This window comes from Hipposideros armiger, unplaced genomic scaffold, assembly GCF_001890085.2.
Source record: "Hipposideros armiger isolate ML-2016 unplaced genomic scaffold, ASM189008v1 scaffold_112, whole genome shotgun sequence".
Lineage (NCBI taxonomy): Eukaryota > Metazoa > Chordata > Mammalia > Chiroptera > Hipposideridae > Hipposideros > Hipposideros armiger.
The window spans coordinates 1,915,517-1,937,674 of NW_017731462.1; the positions used below are offsets into that span (position 1 = coordinate 1,915,517).

The 22,158-nt window shown below is 39.6% G+C and overlaps 1 protein-coding gene across 2 annotated transcripts in view; it reads left to right on the forward strand.

Annotated features, from left to right (window-relative positions):
* UNC5C (unc-5 netrin receptor C) overlaps window positions 1-22,158 on the forward strand; it is a 395,582-nt gene that overhangs the window by 341,844 nt on the left and 31,580 nt on the right. For both annotated transcript variants that reach the window (XM_019647544.1, XM_019647543.1), the window contains 3 exons: window positions 890-977; window positions 10,415-10,583; window positions 13,676-13,909. In XM_019647544.1, the coding sequence (XP_019503089.1) occupies window positions 890-977; window positions 10,415-10,583; window positions 13,676-13,909 (491 nt within the window). The remainder of the gene's footprint in view (window positions 1-889; window positions 978-10,414; window positions 10,584-13,675; window positions 13,910-22,158) is intronic.

Here is a 22,158-nt window from a genome sequence, read left to right on the forward strand (position 1 = left end):
CAGGTCGCTGCCTACCCTGAATTACTCTTTAAGATGACATTCCAAAGGTGCAGGCCAGTGGTTCTTACAGGGTGGTCTGTGGGCCACCATCATTGGCATCACCTGGCAACCTGTTAGAGCTACAAAAATTTATAGTTTTGTTAGAACTTTAAAGTCAGAAACTCGGGGGCTAGGATCCAGGAAGTCCTCCCAATGCCTCCAATGCCAGCTCCAGTGGCACACAGGAATAGGCACTGTTAACTTAGAACACAGGTCAGTCCAAGAGTCCTACAAAATGGCACTCACTTGCAACTAAGTAAAAACCTGCTAGCCCTGCTGTGACTGAAACTGGCAATTACTGTTGACTTTCTGGAGTTATGCATGATAAAAGAAGTTCTTCATCAATTGTTGTTCTGTTAGGGAAAAACACTGATTCTAACCAGCTATTTCAGACACAAATGTTTTTTTGATATTGTTAAGGTTAGCATTTTTCTGACTTTGAATCTTGTGGGGGTTTCTTTCTTCCTTTTTTTTTTTTTAATTAGAAACAATTCATCATTACAGCTGTTGGAAATTGTAAGAACAGTTGTTAGTTTGCCCCTTCTTTTACAAGGAAAACAAGAGTGGAACCATCTGTCTATTCCTTAAATAAGACAAGAGTTTAAAAATGTACATCATTCTTTTAAGTAATTTCATAACAGTGCAGAGGGAGCTGTGGTAAAATAAAGCCAATAAGGATGGGAGGCAGGGCAGCCATGAACTTGCCCATGCCTTTAGAGAGAAAGCAGGCTAATGGCTACGTGGCCACACAATCTCCTTGACTCCCTTTCACTTGTTTCAAAGGCCTTCTGTGAAGTTTCCCTTTGATTTCATAGGTCTTATGTGACTGCTTTTCTCTTTTGCTATTCAGGAGTTAGCTTGCTGATTCCTGCTGGGGCCATTCCCCAAGGGAGAGTCTACGAAATGTATGTGACTGTACACAGGAAAGAAAATATGAGGTAAATATGCTTCTTTCTGGTGCGCTTGACTTTATCAATGTCTGACTGGAAGGAGAATTGTACAGTAGAAAGAATAAACCCACCATATTTTTGTCTTGAGTGCCCTGCGTCTGGCATACCCTTGTTTTCTTAGACCTATAAAAGGTCAGCTTTTACTTCTCTATATCTTTGAGGCCCCAGACACTTTTGAAGATCTTGAGTATGGGTGGAAGGCCAGCGATCTCTTCCCAAGTGGACATGTGGCAATATTAGCTGAAAAATGGCCAGAAACATAATCCATAGATTGTCCAGAGAGATATGTAGGTAGACACACAGACATCAGCTTCATATGGTCTGGCTCAGAAACCCAGCCTGTTCCCATTAGAGGGTTAAAGCTTACAAAGAATTAGACAACCCCCAACTCCTGACCTATCACCCTCACCTCAGCCTAGCAATTCATTCTCACCTGCAGATTCTTCTTTTGGTGGCTCTCTCTAACTAAAATGTTATCAACTGCCTTCTTATGTTTATCACCTATAAATTCCCTACTGGGCCTTTCTAAATGGATCTAGGATTGCTTAATACGAGATTGAATCAAAAGGTTCTATTTTCAATGTGTCATCATCTTAAAGATGACGGTATTTTAAGTGAAAATAACAAGAGGAGTTTCGAAGTCCTAATTCAATTTGTAGTCTGGCCCTTAACAAATTAGATATGATTATTTCTTGCTTAGTTCCCATATAAAGTGCATGTGTTAAATAGGGCTTTAGAGGCCTGACTGATTAATGCTTCTGAAGTACACAGAGATTTTAAAATCAAAGAGGTTGTTGAAATGAAGATCCTTACATATAATTTTCATTGTTTTTCCTGAGGAAAGCCATCGTCTCCTCAGCCCTGAGCACTGAATGTAAAGCATTAGTGACAAATGTAGAATTACATTATCATTACAACACATTACACCTTTTCTCTTTCCCTCTCTCATCCTCAGAAAAACATCCATTTTCAGTCCTGTTCTTCAGTAGCCGAAAACTCTTTTATCATGCTTTCTGGTGGAGATACTGATATTTTTAATCTGTAGGATTCAGATAATTTTTTTCCTCCAGTGGTATGCTTTCACCTACATAAACACTAGCCTGTCTAACAAAATAATAAAATTCCTTGAGCATTACTCATGCCCTTATATTTGAGCAACAGAAAATCACTAAAGACTTATATTTACTCACATCAAATATTCATTTTTTCATTCCCAATGCAAAGTAATATTCATGGACCCTCAGAGCCCTTTTTTTTTTTTTTTTTTTGCAGCAGCAACGGAAATGAAAATTGGCAAACTCTAAGACCTCTTTGGAATTTTTTTTCTTTCTCTTGTCCAGAGTCAAGGTTAGCAATTAGTACATCCATTCCTCAAGGCCTTTGCCAACATGGACATTTTTGTTTAAACAGGAATGAGTGTTGGCTGGTGCTTTATGCTGAAAAGCAGTGAGTAAGAGAATAAGAGAATAATTCATGGTCTCTTATTTCCCATCTAATCACCATTATCTTTAGCTGAAGATTCCATCAGAGGGGGCTGCTGCAGGGGCCTGCTGAAGCTAAAAGATGTTTGCACTCACCTGCCTCCCATGGTTTTCCTTCCCATAGTTTAGTCGTCATGCTGACCAGGATAATTGCACATTTTAGATGAAAGAAAGAGAAAACAGAAAATTGATTAAAGCTAGACGCCGCTGCTTTAGGTTCTTCTGCCTTCGACTCTAAAGAAAAGGAAACTAAATCTCCCTTTGCTACACCTTCCACCTGAAGCTAAGTGCAAAAGGAATTATTCTATTGAATTTGGTGTGCATCAGAGAAGGTCTGTTTATAAAAATGAAGCTAGAGAAACCTCAAGATCTCAAAGGAAAATAGGCACAAGAGGCCACAAGAAAATAAGTGTCTCAAATAAATGAGGAAGTCCTCTCTGCCCTAATTTTCTGTTGTGAACTGGATGCGTTTTTTTTTCTTGTAAAAACACAACAGACAAGAATGTGTTTCAGGATATAGTTATAATACAAAGCACAGCTACCGTTTATTCGGCATCCTTTTGATTTCATTTATTCCTCCCTACTTCTTTGCAAGTTGTGATGAGCTCCATTTTAACTCTGAAAAAACTAAGCTCAGGGAAATTAAGTTGCATGGCCAAGGTTTCACAGTTAGCAATTGAGGGAAGGTGGGGTTCACACCCAGGTTATCTCAACCACAAAGCTGTTCCACTCACCCTCTCACGTGCCATCCATCCTCCACCCCACCAGTACACGACTCAAGCCCCTGCCTTCTTATCACAGTGCATTCTGGGACACAGCTTCTTTCTATTGCTCACCAAAGACCTTTTCTATCCTCACATGATGTGAGAGAGAACTTCTTTCAGAGAAGACACGGTAAGGAATTTAGGAGATATGAATGTTGCTTCAAGGCATTTATAGGCAAATTCTGATTATTGTTCCCCATTTTCCTTCTCTATAATTCCCTTTAGTGCATCCCAAACTGGGTGTTTTTCCAGCTGGATGGTATCTAGCTGGTCATCTGCTGATGTGAAGTGTCCAAAGGGAGGTGTGAACTTAATTACATGTGGCATAGTGAATGTGACAAGAGGGGCCTGTCATTACCAAACATGCTCTAACAGAAAGCACTGAATGGTAGATAAGCAGCCTAAATAAACTGCAGAGATGGGACAAGATGTCTCGGACCAAAAGGGAGCAGAGCTGCAAGGCTGTGCTTGTGACTTCTTCCCTACTTTACAGATCTCTGGAAAGCCCCCAGAGAGACTGTGAAACCCCTATTCCTCTCTGTGGATACAATTTTCACGATGAATGACACTGATATGGGCTGTTTTGCCTTGTTTCCAGTAACAGTTTTTTAAAAATGAGCCCACCTAAGACAGTTTTGCCCATTGTCATTGTTTATTGAAAAACAATTTGAATTAAAGATACGAGCATTAAATTTTCTTTTCTTTGTATCCTATACTTGCTTAGCAGTTTTCTCAAAAGGCAAAGAAATTAATTTAGACATTCCACATATAAAGACAAATAGAGCTATTTCTATAAACCATAGGGGGCCATGGAAGGTTTTAAGCAGCCAAGTGATACAAGAATAGCAGTGCTTTTTAAAGACTGATCTGGTGGTGGTGTGTGGGATGGATCATAGAGGGAACAGAAAGACTCCCCTAAAGGCTGGGTGCCTGTGACAATAATCTAAGTGTGTGGAAAGGGGACAGAGCCAGGCCTGAGCCGGGAGAATGAGAAGTAAAATATATTTCAGGATCAAAATTATTCACAATTGTTAGAAGCGATGCTACACACACACAAACTATATACTTAGGGATCAAGCCTTGGGCACAGTGAAAAAGTGTGAGACCAGTGAAAGAGGTCAGAAGCAGCACCTGGTTCAAGGGGAGAAAGGACAGACTCCGAGTGAGATGCCTGCAGTGTGTGCAAGTGGAATAAGGGATTCGTGCTAGAGGTGCAGGTGGGAAGTCACTGGTGAGCCGATCCTCCCAGGGAAAAAGTGCAGAAGCGGAAAGAAGGAAACTGGGGAAAATAATTTGGGAAATATTCCTATTTACGGTTTGAGGGTGATGAGTAAAACTAAATAGAATATGCAAGGATAAGGGAAGGATGTGGCATCACACGTGGGGCCCTATCGCGGCTCCTCAAATGTGTGTTTGAAATGAAAGAGTGAATGATTGTAAATGTAATAAGAAACCAATCAAAGGTAAAGAGGGTTTCAAGATGGAGGAAATGGTTGACAGAGGTATTATTAAAATTAAATTGTAAAGAAAGAGAATAATAATTTGAAAAATTATGGGATTTGTTAACTGCAGGATATTGATGGTCTTTAGGTATTTCTTTTTAAGGATGAAATCCCAGTAGGAAGAGTTTAAGGTATGAGTTAGTGGTGAGGTAATTAAAACTATCATATATATATTTACTGAATATAAATAATGAACTGTGTTAAGATAGCGGGCCAAAAATATCTTATGTAGGTAATCAACTAGCAGACAGTTTTCATTTATTTTAACATGTTGTTTGCAACTTTGTAAACAGTTGCAGACATTATTATTTCTCAGTGAAACTCAGGGTATTCTCCTTTTAAATAGAGTTCTAAGTTCCTCCTTTGAAGGAACAGCTATAGAAAGTCTAAAGGTATAGGTGGGAGGGAGACAAGTCCAGGTATATTTAAATCTTATTCTCTCACTGTTCCCCACAGTGTGTATTTATTGAAATCATACGCATAAAGACATGATTCAAGGTGATTTATGGAAACACAGTCTTTTCAATGGAGGACAAAAATTTAAAGATGTGGACAAAAAAAATGGGAAAAATAAAATTAGAAAAGATAAGATAAAGTCTGGCAAGCAATTAGAATATAAAATATTTGGTGTAATTTCCAGCATATTTCCTGGTAATAGATAACGAATTTAGTATTTCAAAGTTTTCAAGAGAAAAACATGGTAAGTTACAAGATCCAGAGTTCATAAGGAAAAAATATGCCCAGAAGAAGCTTAATGATTTTTCCTGTGGTTCTGCATAAAGAAGACATTTTGTTAATACAATGAACAATGTTCTTAAAATAAAAACAGCAATGAGTTTCATAGGGCTGTTCTTTTAGTGTCCCTCAATGTAAGTAGATAGTATAAGGTCCTAAATTCAGTAAAATAATTCCACAAGGATTTAGTACTACAGTCCAGGTCACTATACTTAACTGTTCTGCCTTAATCCAAGGATACATTTTGGCCTGGCCCTACAAAGCAGTTTCTGTGTGTGTGTGTGTGTGTGTGTGTGTGTGTGTGTGTGTGTGTGTGTGTGTAGCTTAATTAAGCTTTTGGTAGCTAGTGAGTTAGCTATTCTCTGTCAGATACCTAAAGTGCAAATATTTCAAGTTGCCAGCTATATGTGAAACCGTGTGCTTTAGAAAGCAGCTGAGCCTAGGGTGGGATTGTCACCCTGAAGGTTGTGACAAAAGATATGCGTGTTAATAGAAGGCATCTCATCTCCACACAGAGGTGGATAGAGATAGCTTCTTTTCAAGAAGCAGTTTTGAGCCTGCTCTAGCAAATAGACAAAATTTTTCAAGGCCCCAGACCCAAATAAGCAACCCAAAATATACCATTATGTGAATGAAACAAAAAGATTGTGTTTGAATTCTAGCTTTGCCTGTGACTAGCTGTATAGCCTTAGGCAAATGTGTTAATATCTCCAGATTCCAGTTTTTTCTTCTGGAAAAGAGGTAACATAAATACTTATCGTAACAACCTTACAGGAGTGCCGTGAGCAGCAAATGCAATTGCTTTTGTGAAAGTTTTGTAAATTATGCACTTCTGTGTAGAAGTTCTCCTCATTGATAATAGCAAGCAAGGGATGAGAAAAATCTCTCTGACAGGAAATAAAAACCTCTTTCTGAGAGCTTTGTTCTAGAGGCCTCAGAACCCATCCAGCACTTACCGTGATATTATTGTTGTTGGACTTTGAAAATTTAAATTTTTAATTGTTATTCGTTACTAAATTTCTACTTAATTGCTGTTTCTGCAGGTAATTTTTGCTTTGGGTTCATTTCCATATCATCTGCAATTAATATTTACACAATGTTTGCTTAAATAGCTTAGACAACACATGACACATTAAGCAGTCAAACCCTTCTCTATAAAAACATGAATCAGATTTATTTATATTTGTTTTCTACTACTTTTATTTTACATATTTTAATATCCTCCCTTTGTGCAAATCAAGAAAATGTGAATTTAAACACTCTGACCTTTGGTGTCACATAGTTAAATCTTTCCCGTCCCAAAGTCACTCCTTCCATAAATGCTTGGAAATGTTTTCAGTTTCCACACTACTTCTTTCATCTCTAAAACACAAAAAGATTCTTATCATTACTTCTTCCTTGTTTTTCATCCCCTGTTATGAATTCCACTTCACTACTTCCCTGTTCATTATGTTCTTGCACCTCACTGGGTTAATAAATTCTTTTGACACCTACTGCTCCTTCCTTCTCTTGCTGTCCCTCCTCCAAGAATGGCGCCCATCAATATTGCATGGCAGGGGTGTGCTTGGAGAGCATAGGTCTGACAGCTCCCCAGCCCAGCAGGGAGTCTTCTTCCTTCTGTTCCAACTCAGTGATGAGAGGAACCCCTCCTCCTTCCGCCTCAAGCACAGGCTGCTAACAGCAGACTGAGAGACAGATGTTTCCAATCCCCAACTGTATTGCAAGGACCACTTGAAATGGATTCCACTTTAGTCTCCTTCCTTAAAAGTTTAATGCTTACTTCTCAAGGTATACTTGTAACTAAAAGGTAAGAGTAGTAGTGCTCAGGAAAATGCATTCATTTTTTTTTTTTTTTTTTTTTTTTTTTTTTTTTTTTTTTTTTTTTGCCCAGGTAGGAAAAGTAGAATTCAAAAAGCTCAGGGCAGGTAGTGTAGTATTAACTATGATACAATGAAAGCAAAACTTCACTCATGTTCTAAGAGAATGGATTTCATACTAGAAGGAAGGAAGCAGGGGAAACTGGATTAAGAGGAAATGAAAATGAGGGGCAAAGGGGATAGTAATGAGTTCTCAAGCTGCCAGTGAACTTAAGATTTCATATAGAAATACATTTCCAAGTACTTCAGTAACTTTAGATGTAATAAAACCGTGCTGTTATTAAATAGAATGGAAACAATATTAAAAGACTAAAAAGAGACAAAAAATTGTTTTGATTTTTCTAAATAGAAGGAAAGAAAAGCCACATGTTGCTGAGATCCTAGTATAGAAAATTTTAGAACGAGAAAAGAAGGAATGATAGCCAAGTTTTATTAAGGGGAAAAGATGCCAAATTTTAATTGAGTTCTCAGAACTGATGATGATATTTGTCAAGAACTGAGGAATCTCTAAGATTTACTTGTGAGCTACCACAGATTTGAGAATGCTGATATATGACACAGACTCCTGGTCAGAGACAAAGGACAGTTTATTACTCATAGCAATAGTACTATCCAGAGAATCATTTCTGTGCCAGTTTCCTGAACCCCAGTTCTAAACGAGTGATGCAAAAAGGGTCAGATGATACCTACACACTCAGTGTTTGCACTCCAGGAAAGGACCCCTGAGCTTAGGTAACCGGAGTCTTTTATAATGGGAAGTAGACATGCCTGCCGTTTATTCCCAAGGTAAGCACTATCTCCATCTTCCAAGGCAATTGCTCTACAATCACCTTGAAAAGATAGTCGGGAACATGCAAAAACATGAGAGATCCGTGGAGAATTGTCTTTCAACAACATTAAGAAGAAAAAAAAGTAACAAGTGCCTTTACTCATTGAGTGTTAAATGAGGCCATAGATATAAGCTAACTTCTATATTATGTAGTATTTAATACATAAACCATAGATTGACTACATGAAAATCCATTTCAAGTGACCGTTGTAATTATAAAGGAATTTGATATATCCCTTGTAATATCCATGTGAATAAAATGGACAATGTATATTTTAATGGATTTATATTAGACTGAACTAAATAACTCAAAGTATTGATGTCAGACTGGAGAGAGGTTTCAAGTGGTGTCCTTGAAAAGGTCTCTGTCTTTATCCTGTTCTTCTATTACAATGTTATCAGTGATTGAAATGAGAACATAAATGGCAGGCATATCAGATTTATGGAGGATAGAAGACTGGAAGAGATAGCCAATATTTGGAGGAAAGATGTAACATTAAGAAATAGATGACCTGAAATTTTCCCTGAAACTATTAAGGTGAAACTAAGTAGCTAAATATAAATTTCTGTATATAGGTTCAAAAGCCATCATTGCAACCACAGAACTATAAAGACTTAGCCTAAGAACCTTTCATGTTAGGAATACATAGAGTTGTTAGCTTTAATAAGTTGCTCAACCTTCTTGGGGCTTCGTTACCTCATTTTATAAAGGAGATACTTAATCGTATTGTCTCCATCTTCCCATCTAACTCAAACCTGCTAAATAATATTGATAAATAATCAAATGATTGAGAATAACCTAAGGCAACAATTTTGAGAGCATTGATCAAATCCCATATTCCAAATCAAAGCAATAGTAGTCCCTCTATACTGTCTGTTTGAGTATTACATTCATTTCAAGATGCCCCACTTTAGTGGAGACATTGAAACAGACAGACATCTATATGAAAATGAAGATAGAAATATAAGGAGAGATATGAAAACCATGCTTTTCTAGCTAAAGTCTAAAAAAAAAAATTGGGGACTTGAGAGGATATTTGATCTGAACTACAGAAGACTTTTTAGACACCATAACAATCTTAAAGTATTTGAAAGGCTTTCATGCCAAAGTAGAGAGAAAGCAGATCAAGGATATGTGAAGAGAAGTGTCAGGAAGGCAGAGTGTATTCATTCTAAGTAAAAATGCATTGTAAATTAGAGTTGGTCATAGATGAGGTGACCCTCAGTAGTAGGGGACTACAATTTTAGGTGTGTCTAAAACACCCACCACATGTCAGCATATTGTAAAGAGATTTCTGCTTTAGATGGAAAGTGATGCTTGTTGACCTGAGGGCCCTTCCTCCTCTAAAATTCTATAAGTCTCTGGTTTCTTAAGCCACTGTACCTAGCAGAGTAGTTTTTAGTACTGTTGTTAAGAAAGCATTGGGTTCAGTTCTAGCACTAGCACTGTTAGTTGTGAGACTGGGCAATTCACTCAACACCTTGGGACTACTCCCTCACATACCAACTGATAGCTTAGGTTCATTCATCCATTTGCTTGTTGATTACAGTCTTATTAGGGAAAGTGTTTAAGAGAATTAAAATAAAACATGTGAAATAAAGACTTTGAACCTTTAAGGTTCTTTACACCCTGACTCTCAGAGTATGAAGTATACAAGTAGAGAGATTTCATTTTAAAATGCTATAGAAATACAGTTCTATATTCTGTCTGATAATATTTGAAGGAATGAATCTGCCATACTAGCCTGAGTTATCCCTGAAAATCAATTGAATGAAGTTTAGCTCTATGGTGTCCTTATTCTGAAATGATGTTTTAAAAAATATTTTTCAAGTTAGGTCCTAAAAAATACAAAAGTATTTAAAATCCTGTGAGACCAATGACAAGTATTATCAGAAAACATGGTTCTGTAACTTATAAAGACTCTGTACCTTGTCAGTCCACCCTGAAAGTGTTTATGGACTCAGAGGAAGTCACCAAAAGCAGACCTGTGGCTGAGGGAAGGGGACCAAAGAGATGCAGGCACATCCACTGTTATCATAAAGACCTTCAGTCTTGCAAGATCAAAGTCTTAGTATAAAGAACATGCCTTTCCATTTAGTGCTGTGTCACTACCAATCGCCAAAGTAAACTCCAAGAAGAAACTATTCATTCAATTTTAGATTTAAATTCTCGAAGAATACATAGCACATAAACACTGTGGAAATGTCACTGTTGCTGTTCTCTGCTCTCATCCTAGGCCACCCATGGAAGACACTCAGACACTCTTGACCCCTGTGGTGAGCTGTGGGCCTCCAGGAGCCCTGTTGACCCGCCCCGTCATCCTTACTATGCATCACTGCGCAGATCCCAATACCGAAGACTGGAAGATACAGCTCAAAAACCAGGCAGCTCAGGGGCAGTGGGAGGTGAGCTTCTGTGGGATAAAGATGAACACAGGAGCAATCCATGCAGATAAACAGGAGCAATCATGGGAAGCAAAACATTTTTAAAGCAAAACATGGATGGAATTTCAGCTTACACTCAAAATGAAAGAGAAAGGGACAGAGGGGAGAAAAAGAGCAGAAGGCAGGAAGGGGAAGAGACAGACAGACAGACAGACAGACAGACAGACTGTTTACCGAATGCTTTATCTACTGACTAATAGACCCAAAGAAAATGGTGATCAAGCATGAGCTAGCTCACAGGGAAAATGCACTTAGGAATTTTATACAAGTCTCTTTTGGAAAATACATACTATATCTTGGGAAGGAAAAAAAAATATATATATATATATATTTATATTTATATTTATTATATATATATTTATGTATAATATATACATTATTACATAGTATATATTGCAATATATGTATATATTATATATCATATATATACATATATTAAATTTGCAGCTAGAGAAACATTGCACTTGAGTCAGAAAATGTGAGGCACTTACTTGCTCAAGTAGTGGGACTCTGGTTCTTCTGAACTTAATCTAGTAAAACAGAAAGGGTATATCTTCTAAGCAGCACTAGGATGAAGAACACCTATGGCGTCCTGGCTCTCAGTGGCTGTTGCCATCATAACTTCTTATATTTACCACAAAGATTGTATACCTACTACCTTTTTAAAGCTGTATATGGTTATTATTATCCTTGAGTTAACAGTATCTATTTTTTTACTGGAAAATATCAAGTAAAAACTTACATTTTAGATTAGTCTCAGGAAAGCATATTTCAGGAATATGTTTATCAAAAAATATCGAATAATTTTAAAAGCTACCCCTATATTCTGTGTCATCACTACAAAGCAACGTATCCAATCTGTACATTATATATTTTGTGATAAGTTATGGTGTTTTTCTTTTAGGAAAGAAATTTTTAGAAAAAATATACACAAAAATTCAAGCCGCTAATACTTTAGAAAAAAAAATAGTATGAGTTATAAAAGCAGCAGGGCATCCCTGGGGTTAATTCGTTTTCTATGAACATGTTTCTATTCCTTTCTATGGACATGTTCTCCTCTTCGCCTCATAAGAGGATCACTCCTTACTGGAGGACTTAAAGTTTAGGATTGAAGTCTAGGAATATATATGTATATATATATATATATATATATATATATATATATATATATATATATATATATATATATATATATATATATATANTATATATATATATATATACTTTATGTTCCATTAAGACAAGACCTAACAAAGTCTAACTTCAGTTCCATGCAACTTTAAATAATAAAGTCTTAGTCTCAAGTGAGCTTAAATTGCTTGCACAATTCTCTGCCTAACAATTTGAGTAATAATGTCAATAATAATACTAAAAGAAAAGAAAGAGATGAGAGGGGCAGAGAGAGCGGGAACAATGCTTATGAAAGCACTCTTATTTACACTTGTGACAAGGACCTGGGGCATCTTTGTTCTTGACCATGTCTTCTAGGAGACTTTCTCTAATGTGTCACCATTCATTCCATGATGCCTAGCTTATGCTCACTCCGCTACAGAAAGCAGCTCTTTTCCAAGTGTCCTTTTGGGGCTGGAATAAACCTGGAGGTGCTGAGCTTCTATTCTTCTTTTCTGGTTCGGTTTGAGCTTCATCTTAGGGTACAGGTTCAGTTGAAGAAACGACGCTATGAAAACACAGGCTCTGACTAGGGCTCAGAGGATGTTGCAAGGCCTAACTAATCAACAGACACCTGAGGGGACTACTTCTCTCATGTCTTTGTCCAACCCCAGGGACTCAATGTATGATGAAACAGCCATTCATGTTTTGGACAAATAACCATTTGTTCACCATGAACCAGGCCCACTGAGATAATGTGGGAAGCAAAATACATACAGTTCCTGCTCTGTGCAGATTAAGTAGCCTAATGCAGGGGCCGAGTCGTGCTCACACATGTATTTTCTCTCTCCTGTGTGAAATTTTCTTTTAAATTTGAATTAAGAGTTGGAAGATTAAGCATAAATATCTGAACTTCCAGCTTCTCTTAATAAATGAAAGGTTGTGTGCTCACAGGGCCTCCATTCCTGCACAGCCCTCATGGGCCGATCTGAGTGGAGACTGGGCCCTTAAGCCCAGCCTGAGCTCTGCTTCTCGGCGGCTTGTCCCACTTGGATCGTCTTCTGCCTTTCCTGTTTCACACCTTCCTACTACCTGGCAGTCCTGGGAGGCGTGTGGAATTGTGATGCCTGGTTTATAGATTCTACTCTTGGTCTTTCTTCTGTGGCCTCAGTCATCTGGATAAATCAAACCTGGTTGAGTTAATAACTGTTTTTATAGAATTCATCACTTCCACTTATTTTTATTTCTTGCGAATATTTTTCAAAATCTCAAAGGATAGACTGTTTAAAGGCTTCCATGAAAAATAACAGAGAAAAGTGTCTTAAAGGCATGGACTTGGCCATATTGTGCTTTCCATAGAGTCCAGCAGCCAGATTATTGAGGGAAAGTAGGGTATTGCTTTGGAAAGTAATTGGCAGGTGAGTTTGGAAGAACATAGTAGAGCGGTATTCTATAATTCCTTAATTTCTCTCATTCTTTCAAACCCCTAGATTTTTAGGGAAAAACAACTACTATGTTATAACAACATTGACATAAAATAGTACATACTTTTGTATTTGATAATAACTTTAGAAATTAAAACATTAAAGTCTCAGAAATAGATAATAAATTCAGGTGCACTGAAGTAAAAAGGATAATTCATCAATTTCTTTAGGAATTTTATGTAGATTCCAGTAATGTAGATTCTTGGAAGATGAAAACATGCTAAATAAAGGGCATCTAAATAAAGAATATTAGCAGTATAAAGGCCAGAGAAGTACAGGAGATAATGATAAAGAATGGAAAGAGAAATATAATAAAGCCTGAGAAAGCAAAAAAAGCAAGAAAAAAAACTAATGAAATTTAGAAGAGATCCTGCTCTCTCCACCACCACTGGCCACAGTGACGAAGGTCAGCAGGACCCTCAGGGGCTCAGCCACGGTTCCTTCCCTCTTGTGCCCCAGGACGTGGTGGTGGTGGGAGAGGAAAACTTCACGACCCCCTGCTACATTCAGCTGGACGCAGAAGCCTGCCACCTCCTCACAGAGAACCTCAGCACCTACGCCCTGGTAGGGCAGTCCACCACCAAAGCGGCCGCCAAGCGCCTGAAGCTGGCCATCTTCGGGCCGCTCTGCTGCTCGTCTCTGGAGTACAGCATCCGAGTCTACTGTCTGGATGACACCCAAGACTCCCTGAAGGTAAGCGCTCCTGGCTCCTGCCTGACCCGCCCTTTTCCCCCTCACACCAAAGCCAAGGTTTGGTGTGACTGCGCACATGTAGAGAAGCTGTGTATGTGTGCGTGTGCCCGAGTGGAGGCACGCAAACGTGTGGCCCCCAAAGACGCTATTAAAAAAAAAATTAGACATTTCTCTGAGGCCAGGCTGATAAATGAACTGTTTCCGTTATGCTGATTCCTCTCAAGAGCGACTTTTGTTTACCTTCCTTGACTTCCTTTAATGAAAAATTTAGAAATGGGAGAATTTGGCAACGAGACCTATGGATGGTAAATAATCTGCTTCCATGTTTTATCTCAGCTGTGTTCTCCCTATAAAAGGAATTGGCGTAATTGCTCACACTGTATGTTCCTCTTGTGTGCTACTGCATTTATACGCTTCCCCATTCTTTATATGAGGACTGCGAGGAAGAGAGTTAGCATTTGACAACAGGCTGCTGCTTTGCAGAATAAATGAGCTTAATTCCTGGTGCTATTATTGCCATTCATTGCATCCCATTTGAAGCTTTAAAAGATATAGTAAGTGCCTTTGAAGAAGTTATAACCTAGCAGGAGGAATACAAGAAGCATGCCAAGGCCTAAGAGATGAGTCAGGGTGTGATGAATGCTACAGATGAATGCAATGTTCTACGGACATTCAGGACAGGGAGGCATCATATTAATTTAAGGAAAACTGAAAAGAAGCCAACATTTGATATTGGCTCTAATGGGAGATACAGCTTGACCAGCAACAATGGGAAAAAAAAAAATACAAGATTTCTAGGTGATGGGAACAGCATGAGGAAACACAGAGGGAACAGTAAATACAGACTCTATACAGGCATATTATTTCCAGTAAGCTTAGAATGATAGATAGGAGTGTTTTGGACCTTGACTGCCAGAAAGAAGAGCTGAGATTCAGTTTCTTGAGTTAATGGAGAGTCACTGGAGAGATTTAAACAGAAGAAAGACATGGTTGGAAATATATGTTAGAAACAGTTTGTTGTCAGTAGAAATAGAGAGTCAAGTTACAAACAAAAGCATGTTAGAGCAGGGGTGGTGACAGAGGCATAAGAAGAAGAGAATAATAGGTGTGCAAGGTTCTATTTAAGCAGGACCTGGGGTCTAACACTGAATGGGCTAAGCACGAGATCGAGTCTGCCTGAGTACCAGTAGCACATGCAGGGGGCAGGTAGCTTTGGGGTGTGAGTATGGGGCTTTTGCTTTGGGAATATCAAGGTAGAGATATGAACAGACATAAGAACAAAGATGCCCAAGGCACAATTAGAAATATGGGCATGGCTCTCTGAACAGATTGCAGATCGTGAGATAGAGACTCAGCAACCAACTCAACTCTATAATATTTATAGCTGTCACCTATGGCCATCAGAGAGAATACCAAGGGAAAGTAGAGAGTGAAAATAATAATAATAAACATCACTGAGAACTTGCTATGTGCCAGGCAAGATTGTAAATATTTTTTATTAACACATGTACTCTTCACAACTACCCTGTAAGATACCATTATCCCCATTTTACTGATGTATATACAACGCAAGGCCCAGGAAGGCTAAGTAAGTTGCTCTAGGTCACACAGCTATCGAGTGGAGAGTGCAAGCTTCATGCCCAGGCATCTCGCTGCAGTCTGGTTTCTCCAGTCCTAACGTGGGTTTCTCGAAGAGCCAACCTCTAGAACACAGGGACCAAGAGTGTGTGTGTTGGGGGATGGGCGGGGGAGGCTGTCCTTGCAAGGGAGGAGGAAGGGCAGCCAACAAAGGAGCTTTAGAAGGATGAGAACCCAGGGAAGAGAGAAGAGAAGTGGAAGAAAAATGTGTCCAGGAAGCCAAAGGAAGCAATATTCCTGAACACCCAGGTATTTCCTTCTGGAGTTTCCATCCAGAGAATAAATATTTCTGGGTCATGAAAACTGAGTGTTACAGGTTGGGTCCATGGATGGGATAAGACAGAGTCAGTTGCTGGATATATTTTTGATGGCTGAGCCTGTAAGAGTTTCTGATGTTGAATAAATGATGTGAACACACAGCTCCAGTGTAAAGCCTAAGGTTATTTCTCTTATATTCTTTGCAAATGTGATACTTCTAAGGCACTGTCAGGATAGAAATCATCCCTGGCTTAAATTCTTCTTAGGGGAAACTGTATTTGTAGAGAGGTCTGATTAAGGCAAATCTTTGTCACAATTCCAAGAAAAGTTATTGCAAAGAGCATACCATAGTAGACCTACATCATATTTGAAATGCTTGATACACATATTTTCTACTCACACGAATAGTTCTTATACTCAGGGATTCTGGCTCTTTCAACAGACACACAAAATTCCATGCAAAAAAAAAAAAGTAATGTTTCATAAAATAATTTTGATTATTTTAATTAGTGGTCAACACCAAGAAAACCTGTTTTACAGGTTTAAGCAGTGAAAACAATCCAAGAGCAGTTTGTATTGTGGTCAACGCTTTCCAAATAGACATTTACAAATTCTCAGCATCTGGGGACCCAGCACTTAGCCTGAAACCAACATGAATAATGGATAAGGCTTTCTTGCACCTCGTGGCCTTTTAATAATGCAGAAATGCCAAAATCCTAGTTATAGGTGAGCGGTCTATCCCACTTACCAAAGAGACAATTAGTTCAGTGTGGCCAACACTGCCTCACACCCGTGCTTGAATTGGATCCTTGGGGCCCATAAACTCAGAAAGGTCCTTCATTACCTCCATTTTGCCTTTTTGGCACCCTTCCTGCTAATGACCTCTACCAGTCTCTCTCCCAGGCCCCAACTTCTCTCTATGTTATCCATAAATACTACCTTTTGTATCACCCCTTCCAAATACCCCCTCCTTCTTCAGGCCCACCCTACTTCATGCTCTTTCTAAATCAGTAGTTCTCTGTCCCACATACATAGGAATCAGCTGTGGAGCTTTAAAAAGGATTTGCTCCAAGATCCCAACACAAAGACTCTGATCTAATTGGTCTGGATATTGGTGTTTGTTTGTTTGTTTGTTTATTTTTAGCACTTCCTGGATAATTCTATTGTGCAGCCAAGGTCCAGGACTATTTTCCAAAACACACAGATCTTTTTGGAACTTTAATCCTATTACAGACAAAGTTTCCTATGCCTCAAATCATTCTCCTTCCCCATTTCTTTACCTGTTCATATGAACTGCAGCTGGATCTTCTAAGTAACATGGCATCCCTCACAATCCCTTCAGTGAGGACCACATCCTCAACAACAAGGCCAAGAGGAAAAATGGCAATCGTTCTCCTACCCCGTGACCACTTCTGGGGCATCACTCTCCTTCACTGGCTGGTTCTCTGTGCTGTGATTCTTTATTCTGGTACTCTGTTACTCATTACCCATTTCAGTTCCTTAATGCAGAATCCCCTTAGTAGATATCCCCACCTGAGCAGTACTTGCCTCATGGTCTTTCTTTCTACTCATTCCCAGCATCCTCTTACATTCAAAGTCACCACTTAATCACAAGTCCTTTGCCCCAATTTAGTCTAGTAACCTTCACATCATCCTACATTATCTATTCTCCAGTGCAGACACGCTCTAGATTTCATCCTCATTAGCAACTGCACCAAGCTCTCCACCTGCTTAAGATCTTTACCTGTGAAACATGCCCTTTGTGACCACAACCCTCTGACCTTCCATCTCTCACACACAAGGCATGTGCAAGCTGCCCTTTGTTCTTAAATAAGAGCACCCTCAACCTTTTGTGGCCTCCTGTTCCGCAAACCCTCATCTGCTTACCCATATCTACAGAGAACTCACTGCCACTCTGAAATCTCCCACTGAAGCTGCTGCCGAGTTTTCTAATTTCCACAGCTAAAGATGACCCTCCACTGAACAAGCCCTCTACTTCTACTTCCAGACTGTTGAGTTGCTCGAAAGAGTCATCAATTTCGAATGGAGTCTATTATACTCTCAAGATACCTGCCCTAAGCTATGCTTCCCCTATTTCTTCACAACCCTTTCACTTCTCTTCTTGATTCATTGGATTTCACAGAGCACTTCTGCCAAGTCTCTCCTGCGCTCCTAAAGTCTCTGATTATGTCGCAGCCCCTTCATGTTTTGCAATGACTTAACTCCTCTTGCGCCACCCAAGGATGATCCCTCAGCTGCTGTCCTTTATCCTTGAAACGCTTTTTTCAGCCTCTTCTCACCTAGGCTGGGCTCTGATAAAAAGGAGCTCTGCTTCCTTGTGTGAGCTTTAATCCAACTCCTATACCACCTTCATCTCCAGCATCGCAAATGATGCCCGGAAGTGGGTCTCTCCAGACTTGATATTTTCTTATAGCTGCTGCTGTGTAGTAGGGATTCTTTCTGAATTGCAGAAAGCCTCGCCGTTGCAGTAGGGCAGAGAGGGAAGCCTGTGGAGCACTCGTTCTCAGGGCTCAAACCACGCAGCCTGGAGAGCTATTAGAAAAAAAAAACAAAACATCTAGAGCTGATGGAAGTGAAGATATTAATTCCCACTTATTATCAGATGTGCTTATTTGGTCCATGTGGATGGGGGAGAAGGATACCACCACATGAGTCTCAAGCAATTCTGATCATTCTTTCCTCTCCTACCCAGCTCTTTGAGTTCAGCAGCTTTTCTAACAATACCCCTCAGTTTTGTTAAGCCTGAGGGCAAAAATCACCACCTGAAACTTAAGGTGATGATTACCCTCTGGTAACCGCTAAACATTGTCTATGTCTATGAGTTTTTGTATTACAGAATTGTACACCTGAAACCTATGTAACTTTACTAACAATTGTCACCCCAATAAACTTTAATTAAAAAACAAAAATGAGGGCCAGCCGAGTGGCTCAGTTGGTTAAGAGTTTGCTTAAGAGCACAAGCTCTGAGCAACATGGTCACTGGTTCGATTCCCACATGGGCCAGTGAGCTTCGTCCAAGCTGCGCCTGAGCTGAGCTGCCAACACATGGCAGGATGGCTCAGCTGGTAAGAGCACATGCTCCTAATAACAAGATTGCCTGTTTGACGGTAGGCTACGCCCACCCACAGCTGGGACTGAACACAGCACCTTGAGCTAAGCTGCCATCCGGATGGCTCAGTGGATAGAGCATGTGCTCTTACCAACAAGGTTGCCAGTTCGACTCCCGCATGAAAAAAAAAAATGGTGCTTCAGCTATAGGAAGCATTGATGTGGAATTAGAATTCATAGCAGTGACTGCTGGAGTAAAAGCCAATGTTGCTGGGAGACAAAAGAATTCTTTTATACACCTTTCAGGTGGGTTTCTTTCTGTGGTATGCTGGAAGGAGCAGTGAGAGCCATGTGCAAGTTGAGTTCACGTAAACAGATAAAGATGCTAAGAATTCTGAGAGGAATTTAGAACCAATCCCGTGTTCAAAAAAGAGAGGTCACATCTATTGGAAAGATTGTGTTGGGTGTTATCACAGCTTTTCTCTTTCCCTCCTCTTCACGTGATTAAAAATATTGGCGTTTTCCTTTCATTATTTGCAAAGACTTAAATGCTAATATTAATAGACTAGAAATTAATATAGAACAAGGTTTTATTTGGGGTAAGTTTAAAAACACTCCAAGAGAAACATATATCTACGTGGAAATAATAATTTCTGCCCCACTATCCTAATGGTACAATTTCTGAGAGTTTCCTTTCACGATCAAGGGCTTTATTCTGAACTCTGAAATTCAGAGTCTAAAAGAGGAGTTATTTGCATACAATCTGGGCAGTATGTAATGTTTATTGAATTTCTAACAAATGTATATGCGATAACAAACCAAGTAATGTGTATTAACACAAGCTGGCTTTCCTCATGTAGTCATTTGGCATGGAGAAGAGTCTTTTCATTTCTTCAGTTTTCACATACCCTAATCCAGGCTACAGTATGGTATAGTAACTCTGTGAAATACCATATTCTGTGAAAAAAAAATAGGAGAAAATAAGAGACGCTGAATATTCAAGGAAGTATGAAATCTAATTAAGAACTGTGTGATACACATTTTTTGGGGCTGCTTTGTAGAGAGTCAGGTAACCTAAAAAAGTTTTTTTTTTTCCATCCTGCCACCTGGTACCTTCCTCACCAGTATCCTTCTGATGTCCCCTCCATGACAAATTGTGACCCTACTGAACCCAGAACACAGGAGGCCTGCCTCTTCTCAGCCTATTAACACTGGCCCTCAATTGATTTGGCCCCATTAACCATATCTTTTCTTTCAGCTCCTTCAAACAGCCTCAAAACTAGCCTGACCTGTGTTTTATATTTTCAGAATCCTTGTCTCCACAATTAAAATGGGGGCTCGGGGTACTGACCCCTGCACAGTCAAGAATCCATGTATAGCTTTTAACTCCCTAAAATCTTCAGTTGTCCCTTGGTCCCAGGACACCAGCAGATACCACAATTTGCAGATGCTCAAGTCCCTTATATAAAATGGTATAGATTGATGCATAATGTCAACTCTCTACATCTGTGGAAAACAGTGAAAATACTGCTTTCAATCCATAATTGGTTGAATTCATGAATGTGAAATCACAGGGATACAGAGGACTAACTGTATATTTATTGAAAATAATCCACATATAAGTGGACCCACACAATTCAAATCCATTTGTTCAATGGTCAACTGTAAATTAATATATTTATACATGTAACACATGTATTAGATAACACCAACAAAAAGTGCATCGAAGGTTACAAACACATTTTCCCTGATGAGTGCATGGATGAATGTGGCTAGATGGGAAAGCTTGTTTCAGGCTGGCTAACTCGATTGGTTCTGCTACTCATCAGCTCTGTGGTCCTGGTCATTGAACTTGACCTCTTTGGACAGTCATTTGGTCTGCGTCAGGGACCCTCAGAAGATTCAAGGAGATCAAAGTTACTAAATTTCCTGGTACAAAATAGACACTCAATAATGTTAATTATATTTAGGTGGGCATTTAGATTATACTGGCATTTGGAAGATAATCGCTCAATGAAAATATTAACTCTAATTACGATCTAATTGTGGGGTGAGTTTCAGGTTTAGTGGCAGGCTAGCTGGTCAGCTATTTAGGGGCAGGGATTATGGAGGTGTATCTAAATGTACTCCGTCTTTATCATGAGACATGGCCCTGGACTTGGCTCTATCATATATTTTAGAAATGACCTGCCATGTTGAATTTTTTGTTTTAAGAGAGAGATAAAAGAAGGAAGAGAAAACAGACATTGTGGTAGGCAGAATAATGCCCCCTCCCCCACAAAGATATCTACACAGAATGTTCAGAACCTGTGACTATGTTACCTTACATAGCAAAGGGACTTTGCAGAATTCTCCCCTAGAGCCTCCAGGAAAGGAGGCAGTCCTACCACCATCTTGATTTTAGCTCAGTGGGACTTGCATCAGACTTCTGACCTATAGAACTAACTGTAAGGTTATAAGTTTGTTTTGTTTCAAGTCTCTAAGTGTATGGTAATTCCTTACTGCAGAATTAGAAAAGTAATACAGAAGTTAGAAAATAACATGTTAAGGGTGAAAATAAATACAAGAAGGCTTCAGAAGTTCTAGAACAACCTAAAAAGTCCTATTCCTGATACATAAATGTGAGAGATTTTTTCCTTAGACCTGTGCCCAGAGGTGGACAAATGACACAGTCACTTCCCTGAGTGCTACCCTTTGGCATTTTGCTTCAGAAGTGTCACAAACCACTCTGACTAGGCAGACTGGAAGTGGCAGCTCAAACCAAGCATCCGTGGTGGCAGCAGCTGTGGGAGCAGCAGGCAGAGCCCTAGAAACTGAGTGACTTGACTGGAAATGTTTGCACATGGTCACTGGAGTCCAGTCTTGTTGTTATTAGGGATGAAATATGGCAGACGAACTCAGGGGGAGAGCAAAGCTCCCCAGCGTGAGCACGGGAAGAGAAAGTAGCAGAGCCAGGCCAGATGCCAGCAGTGATGACCAGAGCCAAGTGGAGGGGCCGCTGACAGTCAGATGTTACCCACAGCCAGCTCTGCAGCCCGAGGCCTGAGGCCAGAGGAGGAGGCAGCACGTGCAGAGCTGAGAACAGCGTGGCTGAAAAGCTGGCAGAGAACAAGAAAGAAGGATGGCGCTCTCTCTGGCCTCTGCTTAGGAAGAGGAAAGGCTCGCAGCTGTGATAGCGACAGTGGCAACAGCCTCGGGAGCAAAGAGAGAAATTTCTCGGCCCCAAATGACAAGGGCAGGTTTCAGCACAGGATGAATAGGAGCAAAGCAGGTTCCCTAAAATC